At 40.4% G+C, this 24,907-nt stretch overlaps 1 protein-coding gene across 4 annotated transcripts in view; it reads right to left on the bottom strand.

Annotated features, from left to right (window-relative positions):
• The window catches only part of cep295 (centrosomal protein 295), a 40,328-nt gene that overhangs the window by 14,573 nt on the left and 848 nt on the right, over positions 1-24,907 (bottom strand). The window contains exons 2-16 of one of the 4 annotated variants that reach the window (XM_079386997.1): positions 19,437-19,637; positions 18,535-18,659; positions 18,312-18,405; positions 18,123-18,239; positions 14,940-15,077; positions 14,682-14,865; positions 13,580-13,726; positions 13,291-13,491; positions 11,044-11,156; positions 10,165-10,332; positions 6,279-6,346; positions 6,008-6,188; positions 4,976-5,182; positions 4,449-4,611; positions 17-172 (exon numbers count right to left, since the gene is read on the bottom strand). In XM_079386997.1, the coding sequence (XP_079243123.1) occupies positions 17-172; positions 4,449-4,611; positions 4,976-5,182; positions 6,008-6,188; positions 6,279-6,346; positions 10,165-10,332; positions 11,044-11,156; positions 13,291-13,491; positions 13,580-13,726; positions 14,682-14,865; positions 14,940-15,077; positions 18,123-18,239; positions 18,312-18,405; positions 18,535-18,659; positions 19,437-19,637 (2,263 nt within the window). Of the gene's footprint in view, positions 1-16; positions 173-4,448; positions 4,612-4,975; positions 5,183-6,007; positions 6,189-6,278; positions 6,347-10,164; positions 10,333-11,043; positions 11,157-13,290; positions 13,492-13,579; positions 13,727-14,681; positions 14,866-14,939; positions 15,081-18,122; positions 18,240-18,311; positions 18,406-18,534; positions 18,660-19,436; positions 19,638-24,907 lie in introns of all 4 variants that reach the window. The other 3 variants (XM_079386999.1, XM_079386996.1, XM_079386998.1) reach the window with 3 other exon arrangements.

Raw genomic sequence — 24,907 nt, 5'->3', positions numbered from 1 at the left:
AGCGGAGCTGGTGTACCTGTGTCCAGACTGATGTTGACCGGAGTGTCCACTTCCTGTATAGCACTGAGTTCATGCTGCTCCATCTGCTGTAAGAAGGCCAAACGGGCAGGAGGACGAGACACGGGTGGCTTTACTCTCCCACGATGCACTGGGGCTGGATCATGTACACAGTCTACAAGATACATCCAGCACCATTAGAGCGAGTGTTGGCTATTGTTGTTTTTTTCTTATTTTTCTTAACCAATATCAATTCTTAATTCAAGATCTTTTTGCCTGTGCTGATTTTTGTTGATGCCTAAACAAAATATCACTAAACTTTATTTCTAACACTCCTGATTTTCAACAATCACAATATGCTTTGTGTTTTGTTACTATTGATTAGTCTCAGCTTTCAAATTCTGTACATGATCACAAATTCAAATAAAAGTGTTTTTGGTGCTCTTTAACACTTTCCACTCTGGGGCTATTTTGGGGAATTCCGCCTGCATTTGGCCTACCCAAATTAAAAAGCTTCCCATACCCACATGCAGAGGTGTATATACAAAAGTTTGGTATCATTTTAAAGGAAACCTTTTGGAATTACATAAAACACTGTTGAAATTGATTACAATTATTGTATATATTGTCTGTGTTATAATAAAAAAAAAAAAAAAAAAAAAAAAAAAAAAAAAAAAAAAAGGCTTTTTTCTTTTTCTTTGTAAACTGAAATTTGAAAGTGTATAACTCAGGCCCTGAGTGCCTCAGCTCCCTGCAAATAATTTTATTTGTTTCCAACACATGTCAGCAAGCACAGGAAAAAGGAAATTTGTTTCGATCATAATCTATGCAAGAGTTATTCTATTCCAACTGTAGGGAAGAATAATACCCTTTTTTATACAATTTCCGCCTACCCAAATTTTAAGTCTCCCCATACCAACATACAGTGGAATAAATGCAATATCTTGGTGTCATTTTAAAGAAAACCCTTTGAAATTACATAAAAAACTGCTGTAAGTGATAAATATTATTATATATGATGTCTGTCCTAAGATGAACCATGTCAACACAAGGCGCTTTTAGTTTTTTTGTTCCTGGCCCTGTGTGCTCTATCAAACTGCAGGTAGTTTTAAATGATACCAGCAGATGGCAGTAAACACTAGCCTAGAGTCTCACCTTTCTAACGATATGCATCTCATCTGGATAGGTCGATCCTTTCATATTTTCCCAAATTTTGGAATGTCATGACCTTCCTTTGTTGTGTTTTGGACAAACATGGCACAGCAAGGTATTACTCATGCACACAACCACAGAAAACGCTGAAAATGGGCTCATTTTGTAGAGGAGAACCTAAGCTAAACGATGATATAGCTTTTTTGGCGATCTGTGCTAACAGCTGCAGCTCACGGAGCAAATATTCAATAATTTCTTTCGTATGTTTACAAAATACTAGTTTATACCTCATGATTCATTCGAAGACTGTTGGATATATGACTTGCACATGTGTGACATATTTGAGCGATATGAAAAATATGACCACCAGGGAATGTACAAAATGGGGGGGGGGGGGGGGGGGGGGGTACACAGTGTAATTTACGTGTAAATAACTTTGTAACAGTAAAATAAATATCAAAGTGATGCATATCTGCATAAAATAGAGATTCTAAGCTTTCAAATGGTACCACATATGGGGTTATTGGTCCAGACAGACCTTTAAAAATTAAAGGCAAACTTTGATTACGTCATTTTGGACCCGGCCGCGGTCCGCAGAGTGGAAGAGGTTAATGTGGCGTAACAAATCTCTTCCTCTTTACTACTAGTTACAGCACCAAACAAATGTAAACAATGTAACATTACATTTACCATGAAAGTCATTCAATGTCCATAACTCTATAGTTAGCTAAAAAAAAAGAAAAAAAAAAGGGGAGCACTTCGATTTAAAAAACAAACAAAAAAAAAAGCACCATTATATTACATACTACCAGTCAAAAGTTTTTGAACAGTAAAGCCGGGCTCACGCTACACAAGTTTTAAAATCCTAACCGATTATGAAATCTGGTAGCAGCACACTCATAAGGAGAATCTTTGCAGATTACCTTCCCTAAAATCTTAAACATGCACACACTAAACGATTTGAAAATTGTGGTGCATCACACACTAAAAGATATTAAGATTATCATACCAGAGGAAGCGCCTCATGATCTCACACAGCAGATCACTGATATTTCAGCGATGGTTACATGTTATAATCGGGGCGGCTCTGATTTGTGTGCGAGCAGATCAGGAGGTGCAAGATTCGATCAGTGAACGCCTTTCATTACCAGATAATCCGCGCCGAACATTGGGACCGACCGAGGTGCTCGACAAGATTTTTGGTCCGATTCTCGGAAGGGGAAAATCGGGGCTAAAAATCCTGTAGTGTGAGCCCGGTTTAAGATTTTTAATATTTTTATTTTTTTTAAGAATTCTCCTCTACTCACCAAGCCTGCATTTATTTGATCCAAAGTACAGTAGAAATTTTGAAACATTTTTACCATTTAAAATAACCGTTTTCTATTTGACCATATTTTAAAATGCAATTTATTCCTGTGATTACAAAGCTGAATTCTCTCATTACTCCAGTCACATGATCCTTCAGAAAACTGTAATATTCTGACTTGCTGCTCAAAAAACATCGTTGAAAACAGCGGAGTATATTTTTTTTCAGGTTTCTTTGAATAGAAAGTTCAGAAGAACAGCATTTACCTGCAATAGAAATCTTTTGTACAACTATACATGTCTTTATCATCACTTTTGATCAATTTAAAGCATCCTTGATAAATAAAAGTATTTCTAGAATCTCATCCTTGTGCACTTGTATTCAACTCAGTTTTTTTTTCAGGGTCTATTGTTTTTAATTATATACATAATATATAGTAAATGAATTCAGTAATACTTTATAATCAATTAATAAGTGATATGCTAACAATGTTTTAATTAATTTACAAGTAATTAGTTAAAGAACTAGTCATTTACAAAACATGACTGTTCATAGAGAAAATATTAACATCACTTATTAATCATATATGTTTCGTAGTTTAAGTTATAAATCATTTACAAGTGATTAGATGAACTAATTTACAAAACATGAGTATACATTCATAAATAAGTAATATGCTAAATACTTACAAATCTGTCATAAGTTAAAAAAAAATAGAATCATAAAATAATTAAACAGATCCTTAATGGTTAAGTTACTAATATAATAATTAATAAATAATCATATATTATTAATCACTTATAAATCATTGAAATGTCAATTGTACAATTATCTCAAACATTATAAATCATTTACAACACTTTCTGCATCTCTAATCTAAAGTGTAAACTACTCATCAGTTGTAAATGTTTTACAAATTGTATGGTTTCCAATTGTGTGTAAGTATATATACACACACACACAACCTGTAACCAGAAGGTTTGTAAAACGTGTGAGTGTGTGTACGTACTCCGTTTACCGTCTGAGAGGACTGGTGTGTGTGTGAGTGTGTGTGAGTGTGTGTGTGTGAGTGTGTGTGTGTGTGAGTGTGTGTATGTGAGTGTGTGTGTGTGAGAGTGTGTGTGTGAGAGTGTGTGTGTGAGAGTGTGTGTGAGTGAGAGTGTGTGTGTGTGAGTGTGTGTGAGTGTGTGTGTGTGAGTGTGTGTGTGTGAGTGTGTGTGTGTGAGTGTGTGTGTGTGAGTGTGTGTGTGAGTGTGAGTGTGTGTGTGAGTGTGAGTGTGTGTGTGTGAGTGTGAGTGTGTGTGAGTGAGAGCGTGTGTGAGTGTGTGTGTGTGTGAGTGTGAGTGTGAGTGTGTATACGTACTCCGTTTACCGTCTGAGAGGACTGGTGTGTGTGTGTGTGTGTGTGTGTGTGTGTGTGAGTGTGTGTGTGTGTGTGTGTGTGAGTGTGAGTGTGTGAGTGTATACGTACTCCGTTTACCGTCTGAGAGGACTGGTGTGTGTGTGTGTGTGTGAGAGAGTGTACGTACTCCGTTTACCGTCTGAGAGGACTGGTGTGTGTGTGTGTGTGTGTGTGTGTGTGTGAGTGTGTATACGTACTCCGTTTACCATCTGAGAGGACTGGTGTGTGAGTGTGTGAGTGTGAGTGTGTGTGTGAGTGTGTGTGTGTGTGTGTGTGTGTGTGTGTGTGTGAGTGTGTGTGAGTGTGTGTGAGTGTGTGTGAGTGTGTGTGAGAGTGTGTGTGAGTGAGAGTGTGTATACGTACTCCGTTTACCGTCTGAGAGGACTGGTGTGTGTGTGTGTGTGTGTGTGTGTGTGAGTGTGTATACGTACTCCGTTTACCGTCTGAGAGGACTGGTGTGTGTGTGTGTGTGTGTGTGTGTGTGTGTGTGTGTGTGTGTGTGAGTGTGTATACGTACTCCGTTTACCATCTGAGAGGACTGGTGTGTGTGTGTGTGAGTGTGTGTGTGTGTGTGAGAGTGTGTATATGTACTCCGTTTACCGTCTGAGAGGACTGGTGTGGTGAGAGTGGCACCGTCCCGGTGGCTGGGTGCTGTCGAGGGTTCGGTGTGGCCGTTAGCTTCCTCAATGGCATTTAGCAAAGTGTTCAAAATCATCCGGTGCGTCTGAACATCACTAGAGCTCGACGCTGGACCCTGCCAGAAGAACAGCTCTTTACAGCAGGCGTCCATGACATGATGCACAGTGTGTACTTAAATACTGATCCAAAAACACACCTTTAGGTTTTCCAAATTAAAATACCCTTTCAAACTTGTGAAAAAAAAAAAAAAAAAAAAAAAAAAAAAAAAAAAGGGTAGTCGAACAGTCGAAAGACCATAAAGTGATTTTGTGCATGTATGTGCGTGTGTAAATGATTTCTTTAAGAAGAGTTAAGACTATTGTATAGTTTTTGTTTCAAACTCATTTACTAGTGGTATTACTCTTTGTGTGGCGCCTGGTGAGAACGAGCATGAAAACAGGGCAGAAACAGACAGCATGAGTGAGTCAGGTGAGGTTTACCTGTCTGTCTGCAGTGATCAGAGCCTGCAGGGTGTCTCTCTGTTTCCTCACAGACTCCATCTCACTCTGAAGCACTGACCCACCGGGCTCAGCGTGACCCTTCCGGCTGCGCAGGAGCTCCAGAACCACAGCGGGGGCAGGAAGAGGAAGCCGGTGCTGGTCTTCCTGCGGTGAGCCTCCAGAGGGGTCTGCAGGGCTGAGAAGAAGCTGCAGAGGAAAGCAAACACTGAGAGGTTTGCACGTAACGAGGAGGGTGCACTACCTGTAGGGCTGTGCAATTCATTTAAATACGGTTTCGATTTAGATTTCAGCCTCCAACGATTATGAAAATACAGTAATCAAGATAAAACGATTGAACCCCATTCTGCTCCGTTTCCAGCGCTGCGGTTTCGTTCCTCCATAAAAGCCCAATTTCACAAGCAAATCAGTAAAAACACGCAATGTGACTTTTGCAAAAAGGGACCTGCTTGATTTAAAGCGGATTAGATTTATTCATGTTTGTAAAAGCGCAAGAGAGAGCTTGCGTTGTTCCTTGGGAGGATTTCTGTGATGCATGTAAACATGTAAAGTCATGTTTTAGCTCAAAGTGCGCACCAAGATGGTAAACATGCAAAATTGTGTCAAAATGCGGTGCTTAGTGATTATTCACATAAACCCTTGTCGGTTATGTAATAAATGAACGTAAAGAGTTAAAATGAAAATGCACGTTTTTTCATTATTGTCAGTTAAATCATTAATCATTTATAATTATTGAATTATTATATTTAATTATTAATAATAATTTGTGTGTTTTGTTTTACTAATATTAGTTACCCTACTGTGCTATTGAGAATTGTGAAATTTCACTGGTCTCTAAAATGTAGATGTCATAGTGACCTTATTTAGAGTAAAATACATATTTGATACATCACTATCTTTAAATAAGTCATTCATATAAAGTTTTGGACATATGGCCCACACATAATCGGGTTAAATAATTTTGATTACAATACTGACCAAATTAACGGTGATTATGATTTCTGCCCTACTAACCTGTGAGGGAGCAGGGCGAGATGGAAGCTGACTAGCAGGTGGTTTTCCTGCACGAAGGGCCTGAGGATCAGTGTTGAGCGCGAGAGGAACAGATGTGCTACCGATGGCATGTCGTAACTTCAGAGTGTGCTGGTATTCCTCCAGCCGTCGACGAGCGTCCTCTACACACTTCTTATGGAGCCTGAGGAGATGAGCAGACGTCTCACACACACACACACACACACACACGATACGCCAGGTGCATTACTGCTGCAGAGTGCTTCAGACGGACCTGTTCTGCTCCAGGAGTCTCTGCTGGTACTGATGGAGTCTCTGCGTGTGCGAGACATCCGGCCTAACCTGCACACACACACACACACACACACACACACAGATGTTTAGTTAGAAAGACACCCAAAGCGGTCACTCCGGTCATCATTTACTCACTACTCCTTTCAAAGAACGTGAATGTCATTATCACAATATTTTCAAAATTTACAAGAAAAAAGGTCAGCATTAATAAAATCAACTTAATGCTTTTCTAAAAGGTTCATTTATTGCTGCACACTGAGAAAATGACTGATCTATGGTTTCAACATACTGCGAGTAAAATAAGTGCTGAACACGTCACCATTTTTCTCAGACCATTTTCACCAGATGTTGGTAGCAACCCAAGTAATCCATACATAGAAAACAAAACAAAATGACTTCAGAAATTAAGTTGTGTGTGAAGCCCAAGACACGCTGCACAATTTTCAGCTGTCCCAAACGAAAGACTGGCATTGTGAAGCAATCGCAGCGATTTCTGATTGGCCACGATTGTTTCACGATGCCAATCTTTAGTCTAGGACAGCCGAAAATCATGCGCCGGGTCTCGAGCTTAATAAAATGGAATGACACGGGGGAAAAACTATTGAACACATGAAGAAAGGGAGGTGCAAATAAGCATGGAAAGCCAAGACACCAGCTGAAATCTATCAGTAATTAGAAAGCAATCCTGCCCCTCGTCAGTGGAAATTAATATTAACTTCAGTCCCAGCACCTACAGAACCAGGATGATGAAACAAGGGTGGACATTTCAGCAAGACAAGAGCTGCGTTTCCATTACATTTCAATTTGCGTAATTTGAAGGGTAAAAGCGTAAATTTTGCAAAAACTCCCATATATTGCAAAAAACTTTTTTCGCATGAGGTGATTTTTCAGGCAATTCAAAAAATGAATATTTACTGAAACTGCAATGGAAACATTTTTCGCATTTACAGGTGACAATGGCGTATGTAAAATGTCGTATGATCATTGTTGTATGTAGCTATATGAATGTACTATAACCTCCAAGAAACGCTTCATACGTGGCCGCTCTGGAGTATAAGGGGCTTTCTCTACCATTAATGCTTAGACAATTTACACTGCACACGTGTGACCGGAATTGATCTCGGCCAATCAAGTCAATGCTTGTTTAAACGAGTCGTGCACGTTTCTGAAACGGTTCTCCGTGCTGATTCTGTAAAAATACATGCATACGCCTCCTTCGATTAAATATAGCCAAAATACCACCAAAATCCATTGCCATGACTTATCACGAGAGAAAAAAAAAAAAAAAAAAAAAAAAAAAAGTTACATTTTAGTCGCATAACATCGGTTAATGGAAATGTCGTGATTTTGCAATAATTTATAAATGTCGATAAAAAAAATAAAAAGTATCGCCAAAGTTTTGTGATATTTAAGCATTTTTCCATAATCTGATATTGGTTTTGTAATATCGGATTCCCCGATAAACACCGCCATCTTGTGGACGTTGAGAATTGCGCGCAGGATCGCAATTGCAGCGCATCTGAGGGGAGACGAGCCAGCAACGGCGTGCAGGTACTTGATTTGCTGTAGTTAGTAAATTATTTAATATTACAGTCATTAATGCACAAATTAGATGTATTACATAAATGCCTGATATGTAGTTTATGCAACTTAGCTCTAAGATATGATAAATAAGATACTCTGTCAAGCCCTGTCCCTATAAAGATAGGCTATAACTTTGCCTGAAATAACACAGCCATGAATTAGCACATGGTGGAAATAAAAGCGCTGAATTTAATTCTCTCTGTGGTCTATTAGTCTCGTGAAGTCGGAGTCACATAGATAATCCGTCGAGTCCTCTCCCAATAAAGACGTAACTTTGCATGAATTAAATAATACAGCCATGAATGATTGCATGTTGGAAAGAAAAGCATTGAATGTAATGCTCTCTCTGTTGTCTATATGCTCATCATTAGTCTCGTGAAGCCGCTTCATATTGCAGTTCACTCAGCGGTTGATGCTCAAGAAATGCTCAGCACGGCCACCGCATGTAACTTTTAACAAGATTCACTTTTTTGAAGCACCCTAAATTGTATTACTATATAACCATTATTTCGTTTATAAACATCTAAATTAATACAACTCTATGGAAATTCTCTGCATCGATCGCAGTTTGAGTAGCCTATAGTTCTGTATAAAGGCACAGATAAACCGCGCTGTCAGCAGCATAATTTAGAGCATGCCAGTTGAGAAATACAATAAAATACAATGCTTGTTATATTCCAATATTCCAGAGAATATTATTCCGTGAATTAACATTATCCAGTGAATTATTCTTCACTCTTTAGCCTATTAAACAGCTTAAAAAACTGTTTTTAAAAGTGAAGTTGATATGACTCCTGTCCTGTATTGATTTTCTCCATTTGAAAACATTAGACTTTCTATGTTCATTTTGCTTCCTGCTAATATTAGTGTTGCTGCTAAAGCTTTTTATAAATAAAATGTTTTTTATTGTTGTAATACGAAGATTAAATTGAACATGACGGGGCTCTAGACTGCGACCAAAATGGTAATTGTTTGCGAGTTAAAATTTGACGTGGTCGCATTTGTAGGAGTGCCAGGTCTGCGCTGCTCCAAAGCGTCTGCTTCATACAGCACGCGCTGCCAGCCGCAGCACATTATAGCAGGAGTCAGATTCCACTGATCACGTGAAGAGCGGTGCTTTCAGCGCGAGCGCTTCAGTAGAGCCTGGTTTATACTCGCCGCGTCAGCACGAGCGCAACGGATGGATTTGTTTTCAAACTAAAGTAAAAGACCGCTTCTTAAACCAGAGAAGGTGAACGTGGTGGTGTTCTTGTAGAAAAAACATGCAAGTCCTGTCAGCTACAGCCAGTTTAGTTTTACTTTTCTTTTTGAGAAGCTTGTTATCTTTGCTGTTTACCTCACGTTACGCTATGGAGGCTTTCCTTAATATAAATATATATTTCCTCAGAGTTTGCTAAACATTCTGTAATATACTAGGTATATAATACAGCATGTGGTGTGTCCTGTGCCATGCCTCCTCTTATTCGTTGTTGTTAATAAATGTTATGTAAGATAGTTTGTCATTGTAATGTATTGTTTTATTGTTGTGCTTTTTAATTAAAAATAACAATGAATCCATCTTTTGTTTTAGTCTTAAAAAGTGAAAGGTGTATAGATATAAACAAAACAGACAATTATCTTTTCTAGTAAAATGTGACACCAAGATCGCAAATTTGAAAGTAGAAAGCGCACGAAAAAAGGAATTCCTGTTCACAAAATATAAATCACAAATAATACAGATGAAAAAGAACGAGTTGAATGTTGAACACTTTCATTACTATATAACTATAAACTATGATAAAAGTTCATCAGCATGCATTGATTAATCAAATGTTCAAATGTGCAAAAACAAAAAACTAATTGCAACCAAATTATGTGCTCGTGCGACCAACTGAGAAAGATAGTCACTAAAGTGAGATCAGTGGGAAGAATGAGTCTAGAGCCCTGCATGAAAGACTGCTAATTCTCAAAACATGTTTTGTTAAGATGACTGAAAGGAGGAAAAACCAAAGTGAAGTATGGACTTACTTCACGCAGTCATTTATTTACTTTATAACAGTAAATAAATATCGGTTCTGCATATCGGTTATCGGGCACATAAACATGCAAATAATTGGTATCGGTAATAAAACAAAAAAATCAATATCGGTCAATCACCAGTTATTACCAACATCTGGTGAACACTTCATGTCAACAGCACCTTTAGAAATATATTTACTGAGAAAAATGGTGATGTGTTCAATACTTATTTCACCCGCTGTATCCTTCATGGTTCACAACTGGTTTGGTCTGAATGAAGGCACCTCTCCAGGCGGTTCAGGAAGTGCTGTGCTCTGCCTCGGAGCAGCTTCCTGCAGTGTCCTGCTGGTCTGTTGAGTGTCTCTCCAGCGCTGCTCCAGCTCACGGCGTTTCTCCTCCAGCTCCTCCAGCAGAGCCAGCTGCTCCTGCTGCCGTCTCCACAGCGCCTCCACCTGCAGAGAAGTCCAGCCAGATCAACAGATTAAAAGAGAAACATACACCATCTATGATCAATAGAGTAAACATATCACTTCAGAATCTGACTGGAGGAGAGACGTTCAAAGCTGTTGTTAAACAGCTGATGAGCAGTTACACGCATGCATGTGTTTCACAACATCTTTGATTGGATGTCATTAAATCAGAACTATCAGTTTTATAAAAAGAATCATTACACACCACTACACTTGTTTCTGATCGGTCATTTAGCTGTCAAACATCTCTCAAATATCTCTGTGCTACCCTGCAGTCTCTCTCTCTTTTCATACAAACACCATTAGAATGCCAAAAAGCGTCCTATGCCTCAAAACCGCTAATAATTATAGTAAAAATGGCCTTCAGTATTACTGTTCTGGTAACATAGGGATTTTAAAAGATGGCAAGAAACTCCAGTTTTCATTTATTGCTAGATATCTTTCTTAACAGAGGTTAAAAGAAAAAAAGTTAGCTGGTTTAAACTCAAATCAATGTAATTATTAATCTGGTGGCCATATATTAAGTGTGATAGAGCACGCTGGTGTCCTCATGAGGTCTGTGTTGTCTGAGCTCAGGTCAAGTGTAGATGCCTTCACAGAGCGCATGTTTCACATGCACTTCAGGAACATTAGAGTCTCATCACAGCTCAGTGTGTTTGTGTGATCCACACAGACAGTGATGTCCTGACTCACGTCGGTCGGCTGGTCCGTGTGTGTGCTCCTCTCGCTCTCTGGCCTCAGATGGAGCCGCTCCTCCGGCAACAGCAGCGTTCCTGCCACCACGGCTTCATCGCTTGCATCAGGAGCTGAGGAACCAGAACAGACAGGAGATCAGCTTAAGAGTCCCTACACAACAATGCAAGGCAGGTGGATTATACAAATATATTAAATTGAAAAAATGAAATGTAATTCACACACTTAAAGGGTCAGTTCAAATAAGAAAAGCTCATGCACTGTAAGATGCCCTTTAGGCTGTTCTGTTTGTTAGGATATTGATGTTGAAACACTAATGTTTCTGCCTTTGAACTGGTATAACATTTCATAGCGGTGTCATCCTTCATAACTATAACCTGTATACTGTAGATAGCCTACAGCACATAATTAACAGACACGTGTGTGTGGAGACATAATGGTATGAACATTTCTTATGATTATAGTGACCAAAATTATCATGTTATCAGTATTATCACGGTATTGTTAAAATGTGCTGGAAATGTTCAAAAAGTACGGACACGTACATCATTTCATCAAGTTTCATATTTAAAATCCTAAAATGGTAAACCTCACATTTCAGCCTTTATATAAAGAAAAGGGTTAAGTCAAAATGATAACTGATTAATAAAGGATTATGGCCTGGTTTCATAGACAGGGCTTAGTTTAAACCAGGATTAAGCCATAGTTTAATTGGGACACAAGTAATTTTTATAAACATGCCTTAGAAAAAAAACATTACTGGAGTGCATCTTAAGACAAAAAGGCACTGATATATTTTAAGATCAGTCAGTGCCAGTTTCTTCCAGTTGAAACCGCTCAGACTTACATTTTAGTCTAGGACTAGGCTTAAGCCTTGACTGTGAAACTGGGGGTGCATGTATTTGATCTGCTCCATAAATAATTCTAGATAGTTTATCTGAATAGTTTAAATGTGTTGAATCCACATAAGCTTGTTTTTCATCAACCGGTCATAAATTACAGCAGGGTCTGTAAATCCGGTCTGTGTTTAGTCCAGACAGAAACTGCACACATACCCCTTTTCCACCAAGGCAGTTCCAGTGCTGGTTCAGAGCCTAGTTTCAAACCGGTTCTTTGTTTTTCGACACCCAAAGCACCAGCTCCGATCCAGGAAAAGCGGTTCGTAAGTAGCACCAAAACATTGCTGGGCTAGAAGGAAGAACCGCTTGCATCAGGAGCTGGGGGCGGGGTTACCGTGACCAACAAGACGAACAGAAACTTGGACCGCCATATTTGAAATAGCAGCTAAACGCGAACACGTTTTGTGTTTGGATGTCGATGTAGGTTCGCAAAGCCATAAACATCAATAGCAACGCAACGTCCGCCATTGCTGATAGTTTGTTTAGGCTTGTCCGGGATAGATCGGCGCTGTGTGGACCATTCGGTGCTCAGGGTGCATCGGGGTGCTGCAGGAGCGACTGGAAAGCAGACTGCTCTTTATGCTTTAGGATCGCTCTCGCGGTGCTTTAGTGTGTTGTGTGCCGATCGATCGATCTGCGTGGCGCTGATGCACCTCGAACAAGCCTGTTGTGCCGCGCTAGTGAACCGAAACATGAAACGTATTCAGTGACGTAACACCTGGCTCTGTATTGGCTCTCTAGCCTGTGGAAAAGCAACCGGTTCTTAAAACGCTCGCCAGTCGAACCAACTAAGAACCTGCTATAGCACTGGCTCTGAACTAGCACCTGGAACTGCTTTGGTGGAAAAGGGGTAACAGACTGAATGTGAACAGAGTCTCTGTAAATCCAGTCTCTGACAGCAGGTGGCGCTGATGGAGCAGCAGAATTACAGATGTTTCTCGTAAAGAACACTACTTTATTAGGTATCACATGGAGCGAAGGTGAAAACAAACTGCCTTTGAATATTTTCTGAAGACAGTCAGAACCTTCAGAGGTGCATTGATATAATTAATTAATTCATATAATCATTTGTATAATTCCCTCAGCACTCGTTTAAAACCTTGCAGCTTTCCGTCATGTTTTCACTCTAAACTACACTACTCTGTGTGCTCTGCTGTTACTGAAAACTCTGCTTTATGCTGGATAGTATTTATTTATCCTGAGTTGTTCAAATCGCCGGTAATCAAATACAGTTTTAATGATAATTAAAATATGAATTTTATGGGGAATTTTTATCATGATTTATCGGCAAACCGGTAATCGTTGCATCCCTGTGTGTGTAAGCGAGTAGTGAAAGCTGGATGTTTACCATCCTCAGTATGTGTTGTGCTGGGCGTCTGCTCCTCCAAACTGCCTCCTGATGCTTTTTCCTGGCTGCTTAAAGATCCCGTCTCAACACTGAAAGCTTCCTCCTGTGACGTCTGCTGACTGGTCCTCTGGTCTCTCTGCCTCCTGATGCGCTCCAGCAGTCTTCTCAGAGCCCGTCTGCCCGGCTCAGCCAGAGGAGATGCTGCCGAAACAGAAGAGACTATCACTGAAGCTTTGATTTTGACTGCCGTACCATCAGGTGACATGGCGCTCTCTGATTGGCTGCCCACCTGGAGTTTCAGCGACCAGGGTCTCGGGCTCCTCCCCTTCAGGTGCACATTCAGGGTCAAGGGTCACATCCAGCTCCTCATCATGACTAGCAGCAGACAGAGGAAGAGGTTCGGGTAGCAGCTGCAGCACCAAGTCACCTTTGACCTCTGGAGAAGATCACATGATCGAGACAATTGAAAAAACAACAACAAATGTCTTGATCACAAACGCTGCAGGACGACTCACTCTAACATTTAATATGTTATTGGTCTATTCATTTCAGTAGGATCTATAGCAATAGTGATGGCACTTATACAGCGGTGGCCAAAATTAGTATGTTCAGCAGCTAAAGAATGGTTTTAAGTCAGTTATTTCTATCTTCTGCTGGAGTGTGTCAGCAGGAAATATCAGTTTATATTTCCAAACATTCATTTAGCCATTAATTGTAATAATCCAGTGAGATGTTTGAGATCTGATCTGATCATCATCATCTGTCTGGAATGACATGAAGAAACAGAACAAACTGAAACAGATTCAATCCAGAAGAACTGCTTCAAGAAACCTCCTGCAAAGCTACAGTGCTGTTAAAAGATTTAGGCTCTTGTGTAAAAATGCTGGAAAATAAGGATGCTGTCATAAATAATGTCATAAATAGACTTTCTAATAATAATAATAATAATAATAATGTTACATGTATATAGCGCTTTACATAGTAAGGGGAGCATCTCCTCGTCCACTAGATAAACCTCTTTATCTTCTATGAACTAAATTAAATCAACATTTGTTGTGAGCATGCTTGGTGTTTAAAGCAGCTTTTGTCCTCGGTGCACTTGAGCAGAGTTTCTCAGGAGCTTTGCAGGAGGTTTCTTGAAGCAGAGACAGTTCTTCTGGATTTAGTCTCAGTTTGTTCTGTTTCTTCATGTCATTCCAGACAGACTGATGATGATCAGATCAGATCTCAAACATCTCACTGGATTATTACTATTAATGGCTAAATGAATGTTTGGAAATATAAACTGATATTACTGACACACTACAGCAGAAGATAGAAATAACTGACTTAAAACCATTTTCAGGCACAGGTGTATCAGTGTGTTGGAGAGGTGGAGTGAGAGAACATACTGCGCTCCTCCGTGTAGACGTCCTGAAAGGCGATCTCGAGCTCCCGCTGCTGCTCGTCTCGCAGCTCCTGCTGTCTGCAGAGCGGCTGGAAGATCTGCGGCGGGACGCTGCTCACCATGTGTCTGCGGCGCATCAGATCAGCCTGCTGCAGACGCTCCAGCTCACAGAGCAGCCGCGCTCGGTCCTGCAGACGCAGTGAGACACACATCAGAGTCCTCAAGCGCTCAGGACTGCCCGGTGAATCAGTCAGAGCTCTACCTGCGTGTGCTGCTCTCTCTGCAGCGCATGGCTTCCTCTCAGCCGCGCTCTCTCCAGCCGCTGCTGCCGGTCACGAGCCTCCTCCTGCTGCAGCTCCTCCAAACGCTGCACCTCCAGCGCTGCGGCCTGCTGAGCGCTCTGCTGAGACACACAACACACCGTTCACATGAGAGCTGCTGCTGGACATAATCCATTCTCAAGACTCTAGCACCGATTCTGAGCTTGTTTTTTCCACACATACGGCACTTGTGTGCGCTAGAGAGAATCGCGACGGCTTCATTGCACAGGATAAGCGCTGTGAGACGCGTGTGCATTGCTTGACAGGGTGTGCTTCCACTCGCTGTTATTTCAGTGGTTTACTGTAGATATGCTTTCACTTCTGCTGTTTGGAATGCAGTACATATTTGATCCACAAACTCACGCACTGACAGACTCTCTCGTGGGTTTTGTTTGTGTTGTCCTGAAGCTCGATCGGGGCTGCGGTTAAATGCACTAGCATCTCCAAATACTTTTATGATTGGAAATTGATGTTAACAGTTTCCAGAACAGGACAAAACATCTGATGTGTGGAAACAGATCTGTGCATTAGTGTGAATGCCGCCTATTAAAGCTGCCGCCGTCTATGATCTCATCAGTAGCCTAATAATCAAACAGCAATAATACTGAGGAAAAAAGAAAAACCCATAACTATGATCGTCTGTAAACTTTCGGATACTTAAAGCACTCTCAGATACTCAAAGTACATTTTATCACTTGTAATTGTCTTTTTTCCACCTTTATTTTATATTTGCTTGTATGTTTTGTAGTAGGGCTGCCACTAACTACGTTTTATTTTGATTAATCTATCGACTAATATTTCGATTAATCTAAACAATTAATTTCCCGCAAAAAAAACAAAAACAATTTTACTTAATATTTTATTAAACCAAATGAAATCCAAATTTCTGTGAAATCCTTTAAAGCAAAAGTGAAGTACAACATAGAGTGCAAGAAGCAAGTGTCCATCTGTTAGTCCAGATCACTGAAATCAGTTCAGTATTATAGTGTGAGAATGACATCATATCCACGTGTTCTAGTCTAATAATAATAACAACATCATCATCAAAAAACACTTTTTAAACGAGTATTTACCAGAAATATTATTTACCAGAACTTATTTAGGTGAAAAATGTAAATGTGCAGTATTTCTGAAAAAACACTTTTTTTTAATATAAAATCAATTAATTGGAGATGCTTTTTATTATTAATTTAAATGGAACAATTAAAATGGAATCCAGAAAATAATGGAAAACAGAATTTGGTACAGATAACACTGTAAAACTCAATTAATTAGACAGGCTTTTTGATTAATAAAATTTAAAAAACTGAATTTGGAAATAAAACTGATTTCATAGGGCCCTATAATTATAATATATATTTTTGTAGTAATAAAAATGGATTTAAGTGAACAATAGCTTTTAAAATGACTTAAAGTACATATATAATAGCAATGATGCAATAATTAGTTCAAATAAAGTATCAAAAGCAAGAAATCATATGGTTTTATTGAACAAAACTGTTAAAATACATAATGTATTATAAACAATAGAGCTAATGTAGATTACGCATCACAACAAAGGCCTGAAGGGGCGCCGACGGCCACATTACTGTTTAATATTGACAAGCACCATTTAATTCAAACGTACACTTAAACTTTAATATCTGTACATGTCTTTAGGACAGAAATGCTATAGTCACTGTAATTAAATGAATATGTGGACATCAAACCGTGTAACTCAGAGTGAGGGGTTGAGCTTTTATTTTGAAATCTCGATGTATTCTCCCGTGTTTGTGTAGATTTATAAATGATTTACCTTACAAATCTGATGAAATGTCGCGCCTTGCGTTCCCAGATGAAGGTTATAATAAACAGAAACTCACAACAGCATGCAGAGATGAGTTTGAGACGCTCCTCATGTAAATGATAACAGTTTCTGTGGAGCTACTGGAGCCGCTGTGAGACGCACGAGCTTAACTACACGCATAGACATAATTAAAGAGCATATACTGTGTTAGAACTGCATCGCATATAATTATTTCATTAAATCATAGCGTTTGTGAATTATCAATTATGCTTAATTATGATTTTTAAATGGGTTTAATATATCATGCAGCCTTGAAAATAGTCTAATAATGTGTTTTATGGATTCTCGTCCGTGAAATGCACCACTTCCGGTATTTTGCCGGTTAGTCGACGCGAGCAAAATGAAGCCGACGATTTTTAAAAATCGACTAGTCGCGACAAATCGACGAATCGCAACAGCCCTATTTTGAAGCTACATTTAGTTGGTTGTTTTGATTTATTATTACTGTGTAATTAATTATAAAGTGGCCTGCTTATGTAATAAAATATATTTTTTTTAAAAGCCACAAAATAAATTTTATATAAAATTAATATGAAAATGTAGCCATGTGCCGTAATATTGAACATTTAGGATGAGACACATGGTGATATGAAATTGAATCGTTCACATAATAATCGTAATCAAACTGAATCATGAAACCAGTGATGATTCCCACCCCTAATTCACATCACAACAATACTGATCAACATAAGAGCAACTCAAAAAGCTTGAGGGGAAATTCAGGAAGTTCAATGTTAATAACACATCAATTTGACTCAATGACAACATAACACTGAAAACCCTGAAATGACCAAAAGCAACCCATCATGCCACAAATGTGGCTAACTGAGCTTACACTGTACTGAAAGTCAGATGGATTCTGATGTATGAGGGAAAATCAGATGAACGGTGTGGGAAGAGTGGATGAGTTCTTACACTCTAGGGGAGTTTTAATAAAACAATTGTTCAAGTGAACATTACTGCTTATAATAATGTATTGCTATTTCGGGGCACATAAATGAAAATAATATCTTCCTTGCATTCACTAGGCATCAAACAGTGTGGAAAACATGGCTAGATTAGATTTAACTTTAAATTAATCCTTGCATTAATGATTTTGAATCTACTTGACTATAAAGGCTGTATGACAAACAAAGATGATTACTCTGAAACTTATTCCCCCTCAATCAGAGGTAATGCTTAACTAAATTGAGAAATATACTGAATATAAAAGCTCAATCACAAGAGTATTTTCTTTCATGTCATAAGCTTCCATCCATGTATCTTTCCATGCATGTACCTGCTGCTCGGTGTCGCTCTCTCGGTCCACAGCAGCTTGCGTCACATGACAGTGAGTGAGAGAGAACCGCTCTGCTGCGGCTGACCTCAGCGGACGAGGCGTCTTCTCCCCGATGCTCTGAGAGAGGAAACACCACAGTCATCACACAGCTCAGTAACAGCTGACTGAGCGGAGGAGAGCAGGCTGTACCTCCACCGGGTCTGGAGGCGGCGGCGGCAGACTGGACACTCTCTCAGCTCTCCTCTTCTCCTCCAGCAGAGCTTTCCTCCGTGCTTCAATGTGCCTGTTACCACAATCAGTTACAGCTTACACATGATTATCACACAGCATGGTAACTGGATCACTTTCAGACATTGATTTTTACACAAGCTACAGGTGCAAGCCCAGAGCATGTGTAGAAATGTGTGCGGACCGGCGCTGCTGCTGCTCCTCCTCGTGTCTGCGGGCGCCGAGCTCTCTCAGAGCCTCCCGATGCCTCTCCTCCGCACGCTCCTGCCTCTCCACACTCCTCTGAGCCAGCGCCTCCAGATCCGGCTCCTACACACAAACAACACCGCTTAAACAACAGTGCACCCCAAAACAGGTCCTCTGCAGTGAATGGGTGCCGTCAGAATGAGTCCAAACAGCTGATAAAAACATCACAATGCACACCACTCTTACATTTGACTGCTGGTTATACTCCGTATAATTGTAAAAAAATCTTGAATCTTGAAACCACTCCAGTCCATCAGTTAACATCTGGAGAAGACAAAAGATGAAGACAATTTTAACTAAAATAAAGAGTCCATAATACATAACGCTTCCTCCAGCGAAAAAGTGCATCTCCGGTTGTCTCTCACATCGAAATCCAGCCACATATTTGTTTAGAGCCGTTTTGTCTTGTAAACGCTGCTTGATCTGTGCAGATTTCTCTCCTGATTCAGACCACTTTTTCACTGTATTTGAGTTAAAAACATCTTAATGCTGGATGTGTTTCAGCTTTAGTCTTCTCCAGATGTTAACTGATGGACTGGAGTGGTGTGGATTATTGTGATGTTTTTATCAGCTGTTTGGACTCTCATTCTGACGGCACCCATTCACTGCAGAGCATCCATTGCTGAGACACTGATGCAGAGACACATTGAAGAAACCTGATGAAACAAACCTGATGAAGAAACACACTCATCCTGATCTGGGATGAACTGAGGATGAGCACATTTTCATCTAATTTTAAAATTTTGGGTGAACTAAAGAAACCGTTCCTCTAAAGGAACTAAAACAGACAGACACTTCAGGTGCATCTAACCCATGCCTGGTATTCACTGGCCGACTCACGTTCTCCCGAGCGCTGCGCTGTCCGTGTCCCACAGACCTCAGGCTGAGCTCGTAGTGTGTGGATAAGGCCTGAAGTTTGAGCGTCTGCTGCTGCTGCCACTCGAGCTGCAGAGAGTCTGCGAGCGTCTGCAGGTGCTGCTGTCTGCGCTCCTGCACCCGTCTGCGCAGCTGCCGCGCGATGTAGCTCTCCTGCTCTCGCACCTGCAACACAGACACAACACGGCTTGACATCCTCAGTCTTATACAGAGAACAGATCATGCAGTCAGTGTACTGCTCTGCCGCATACTTGCACTACCAGTCAAAGGATTTTCAACAGTAAGATACTTAATGTTTTTTTGTTTTGTTTTGTTTAAGAAGTCTCTTCCAGAGCTCTACAGCGAAACCATTTCAGTTGCATTTGCGACTGAAAACTACTACGTGCGATTATGAAAACATTTAGGAGCACCAATGCGACTGACACGATCAGCATATTTGTGTTTGTGCTGAGGGAGCTTTAAAGGTTTCTAACGTACTTGCGTGTTTTTGCAGCATTGAGTAATGCATCACAGACATTCTCTCATTATATGAAAAAAATAAATAAGTGTAGACCGTGTAAATGACAGATTCATTGTGCAGTGTAAGGAGCTTCGTTGATTATAATGGAGTTTATTGAGATCGTGATGAACTAAGATGAGTGGCAGCTTTTAATGATTTTATGAAGGGAGTTTAAAAATGTGATATTGATTTAATACAACAGTTCAGTTTAATAACAGTTCATTAAACACGTAGTTAATATTAAGCGACTTATATTGTCTGACTACAACACTTTTGCCTTATTTTGCTGTATTTTATCAACGAAAATAGTTTCATCAACGAAAATAGAGCCGCTGCGCATCTCCAGCCAAACAGAGCGGTGTTTCGTTTATGAATGAACTGGGTTTTTAAACGAATCTAGTGAGTCAGTGATTCAATTAACCAAATCATGAATAATGTGTCATGAATAATCAATCATTAAAGTATCTTTTCTGTTATTTAAATCATTTAATATTTCTACATTCCAAATTTTATATTTGAAACATTAACCTCAACATGAATTTATTTAATTGCATTTATGCAAACTCTGAGCCTCATTAAACATCTGAAAATACACCTACAAGCCCCTTCTGTGTTCTGTGCCTCCTCTGTAGTACACATTTATTTCTTAAATACTGATTTAATTTGATTGGCATCTTAGTCTACTTGTTTTTATTCTGTTGTTTTGATTAGAAATTATAAAAAGCTTAATATATTTTTTGGAATTTGAAATAAGAGATGACATACTTTTAATAAAGTTAGAAAAATGCCATTACAAAAGGTAAAAATAAAAATTCCCTGTAAATCACTTCGTAATGGGAAGATTAGTCAAGTCAAGTCTGCTTTATTGTCAATTCTTCCACATGTACAGCACATACATACAGAGAACTGAAATTGTGTTACTCTCAGACCCTTGGTGCATACAGTTAACATTTAAGACACTGACAGTAGACGTTCAAATACAGATAATACAGTTTAAACATATGTACATACAACTATACAGATATACAAATGAGGACATTGTAGAAAAAAAAATAGATAAAGATAAATAAAGTGGCATAAGGCACATGGCAGAATAGATAGAGTGCAAACCAGTTAAATAAAACAAAACTGTGCACATATATGTGTAGTGCAAGAAGAGCTTATCAGTCTGTTAAAGTGACAAGAGAATAGTCTTTTATCAGACTATCTGAAGAGGTAGTTTGCAGTCAATGCTGCATGAGTTAGCGATCAGTCCAATGCTGCACAAGTGAGAGGTTCTGGTCACAGTTTTTAAGTTGGGGGGGGCTCATAGTGTCAGAGTTCAGTGTTGCATGGGGTAAAAGAGGGGAGGGGGGGGGGCAAGGACGGGAGGGAGTTCAGCTTCCTGACAGCCTGATGTATGAAGCTGTCCTTCAGTCTGCTGGTCCTCCCTGATGGCAGCAGACTGAAGAAGCTGTGTGTCGGGTGGGTGGGATCACCTGCAATGCGGAGGGCTTTGCGGGTGAGACGGGTGCTGTAAATGTCCTGGAGGGAGGGGAGAGAGACACCAACGATCTTCTCAGCTGCTCTCACTATGCGCTGAAGTGACTTGCGGCAGGATGCGTTGCAAGCGCCATATCACACAGTGATGCAGCTGGTTAGGATGCTCTCGATGGTGCTTCTGTAGAAGGTGCACATGATGGGGGCCGGGGCTCTGGCTCTTCTGAGTTTGTGGAGGAAGTAGAGACGCTGCTGTGCTTTCTTGGCCAGTGCTACAGTGTTGTTAGTCCAGGAGAGGTCCTCAGTGATGTGCACAGCCAGGAACGTGGTGCTGCTCACTCTCTCCACAGTCGCACCGTTGATGGTCAGAGGGGCATGCTGAGTGTGTACTCTCCTGAAGTCAACAACAATCTCCTTCGTCTTCTCCGCATTCAGAGAGAGATTGTTGTCACTGCACCACCCGGCCAGGCGGCTCACCTCGCTGCTGTAGTTTGTCTCATCTCTGTTGCTAATGAGACCCACCACAGTTGTGTCATCCGCAAACTTAATGAAAATGTTGGAGTTGTGTGACGGTGTGCAGTCGTGGGCCAGCAGAGTGAAGAGGAGGGGGCTCAGCACACATCCTTGGGGGGCCCCAGTGTTCAGTGTGATGGTGCTGGATGTGTTACTGCCAACCCGTACTGCCTGAGGTCTCCCGGTCAGGAAGTCCAACAGCCAGTTGCACAGAGAGGTGTTGAGCCCCAGCTGGACCAGTTTGTGAGTGAGCTGTTGAGGGATGATTGTGTTGAATGCTGAACTGAAGTCTATGAACAGCATCCTGACATATGAGTCTTTTTTGTCCAGATGTGTGAGGGCTGGGTGGAGGGCAGTGGCGATGGCATCATCGGTCGAGCGTTTGGACCTATATGCAAACTGGAAGGGGTCCAGGGAGGGGGGGAGGACAGACTTGATGTGGTGCATGACTAGCCGTTCAAAGCACTTCATGAGAATAGGAGTGAGTGCTATTGGACGGTAGTCATTGAAACAGGATGGAGATGACTTCTTCGGGACTGGAATGATGGTGGTAGCTTTGAAGCATGTGGGGACAACGGCCTGATTTAGTGAGATGTTGAAAATGTCTGTGAAGACATCAGTGAGTTCCACTGCACAGTCTCTCAGTACACGCCCAGGAATGTTGTCAGGACCCGGAGCTTTGCATGCATTGATCCTGCTGAGGGATCTCCTCACACTGTCCGGGGACAGCATCATCACCTGGTCGCCGGGAGGAGGTGGAGTCAAAGCGAGAAAAGAAAGGCATTCAGCTCGTTCAGCAGGTGGATGGTGCTGTCACAGGTCTGTGGTGGGGGCTTGTAGTCCGTGATGGTCTGTATCCCCTGCCACAGGCTCAGAGTGTCTCTGCTGTCGCTGAAACGATGAGCTATCCTCCTGGAGTACTGTCTCTTGGCCTCTCTGATGCCGCGGGATAGGTTGGCCCTAGCTGTCTTCAGGCCCTCCTCATCTCCAGCTCTAAAGGCAGCGTTCCAAGCCTTCAGCAGTCTGTAGACTTCCCCTGTCATCCACGGCTTCTGGTTGGCCCTGACAATGAGGGACTTTGTGACTTACCCCTCTTCTGCTTCCTCTCACGCCGCTTGTAGCGCCTCCGCTGTGGGCGAGGTGGAGTAGTGGGGGTCGGTGATGGAGTAGGCCTTCGGAGCAGTCCGAGGTCCCGCAGCTCGTCTGCGTGCGCTGAGTTTAACTCTAAAAATGTGATTCTGCCGACATCGAGCAGAAACTCACTCGACTGTATGCGCGCTTGAAGACAGGCAGACGTGACGAAGATGTACAAAAACATTGTGACTTACAAGACAAAAAAAAACATGAAAACACCGTTCTGTCGGGAGAGAGAGAAGCCGCTGCGTCTGTGAGCGCCGCCATGTTGGATTTTCAACATTAATTTTAAGATTAAGATTAATTAATTTTCCTGCTAAATTAAGATTAATTTTAAGATAAAATGCTCCTAAATTTTTTAGAAATCATTCTAATATGCCGATTTGCTTGCGGTTCAAAAACATTTCTGATTATTACTACAATTATTATAATTAATATTTAACAACTAAAACCGTTGAGTATATTTTTTTCAGGATTCTTTGATCAATCAAGATTCAAAGATCAGCATTTATTTGAAAAAAAGCTTTTGTAACATCATACACAACATTTTTTGGGGAGAAAGACATTTTAGAAATTAATATTTTTTAGTAAGGATGATTTAAAATGATCAAAAGTGATGATAAAGACATTTATAATGTTACAAAAGATTTCCATTTGATTTTCCATTGCGTTGTTCTAATCTTTCTATTCATCAAAAAAAAGCCTAAAAAATTATACTCAGCTGTTTTCAACATAATAATAACAATAATCAGAAATGTTTGTTGAGCAGTAAATCAGTATATTATTATGATTTCTGAAGATCATGTGACACTAAAGACTGCAGTAATGATGCTGAAAATACAGCTGCAGATCACAGAAATACATTACACTTTAACACATATTCACAGAGAAAACTGTTAATTTGAATTCCAAAATTGTACGTCGTTTTTTTTTTACACTACTTTGGATCAAATAAATGACTTCTTCAGAAGAGAAAGATATTAAAACCTTGTTCAAAAACTGTTGACTGGTCGCGTAGGCCAGAGGCTCCCAACCTTTTATTCAGGGGACCCCCATTTTAACATTACATTTCCTATTCCTATTAAAGCAACTGTACTATTTCTTTCAGTCAAGAGTTGAGAGTTATTTCTTCTCTTTGTGTTTTGTTGTTTTTACATTAAAGAATAAAAATTGTCATCTGTCTGCCGTAGTTTTATATTTATACCATCATTTAATCACTCAAAAGCGGTTTTAAACCTGAATGGGTTTCATTCTTCTGCAGAATATAAATGCTATTGTGAAGAATGTGGAAAACCAAACAGTTGCTGGTCCTCAGTGACTTGCATAGTATTTTTTTCCTGCTATTAAATTCAATGTGGACCAGCAACTGTTTGGATACCCACGTTCTTTAAAATATCATCTTTTGTGTTCAGCGCAAGAAAGAAATTAATAGAGGTTTGGGAAACATGTGAGTGAGTAAATAATGACAGAAATTAAATTTTAGGGTGAACTATCCCTTTAATGACAGCAAGGCTCGCTGCGGTCCACATCCAGGGGGCGTGGTTGGCAGGGTTAGGTATAGGCAGGTGGGAGGAGTTAGATCTGGATCCAACCACGCCCCCTGGATCTTGTAGGCTGTATGACAGTCGGCAGCATGTTTAGTACTGTCCTGCACGCATCTACAGACACCTATCCAGTTTTCTCTCGAGTCTGTATGTAAACCTTGTGTGTTTTGACAGTATTAGCGCAAGAGATAAGTTAGTGGAGTAGTCAGGCGCTGTTAGACGGGCTTTTTAGTGCGTGCTTCTGGTGTATGCGCTCAGAAAAAGAA

Source organism: Barbus barbus, assembly GCF_936440315.1.
Source record: "Barbus barbus genome assembly, chromosome: 31".
In the NCBI taxonomy this organism is placed as follows: Eukaryota; Metazoa; Chordata; class Actinopteri; order Cypriniformes; family Cyprinidae; genus Barbus; species Barbus barbus.
Note: the sequence above shows the minus strand (reverse complement) of the source record. Positions and strands in the feature narration are given on the sequence as shown.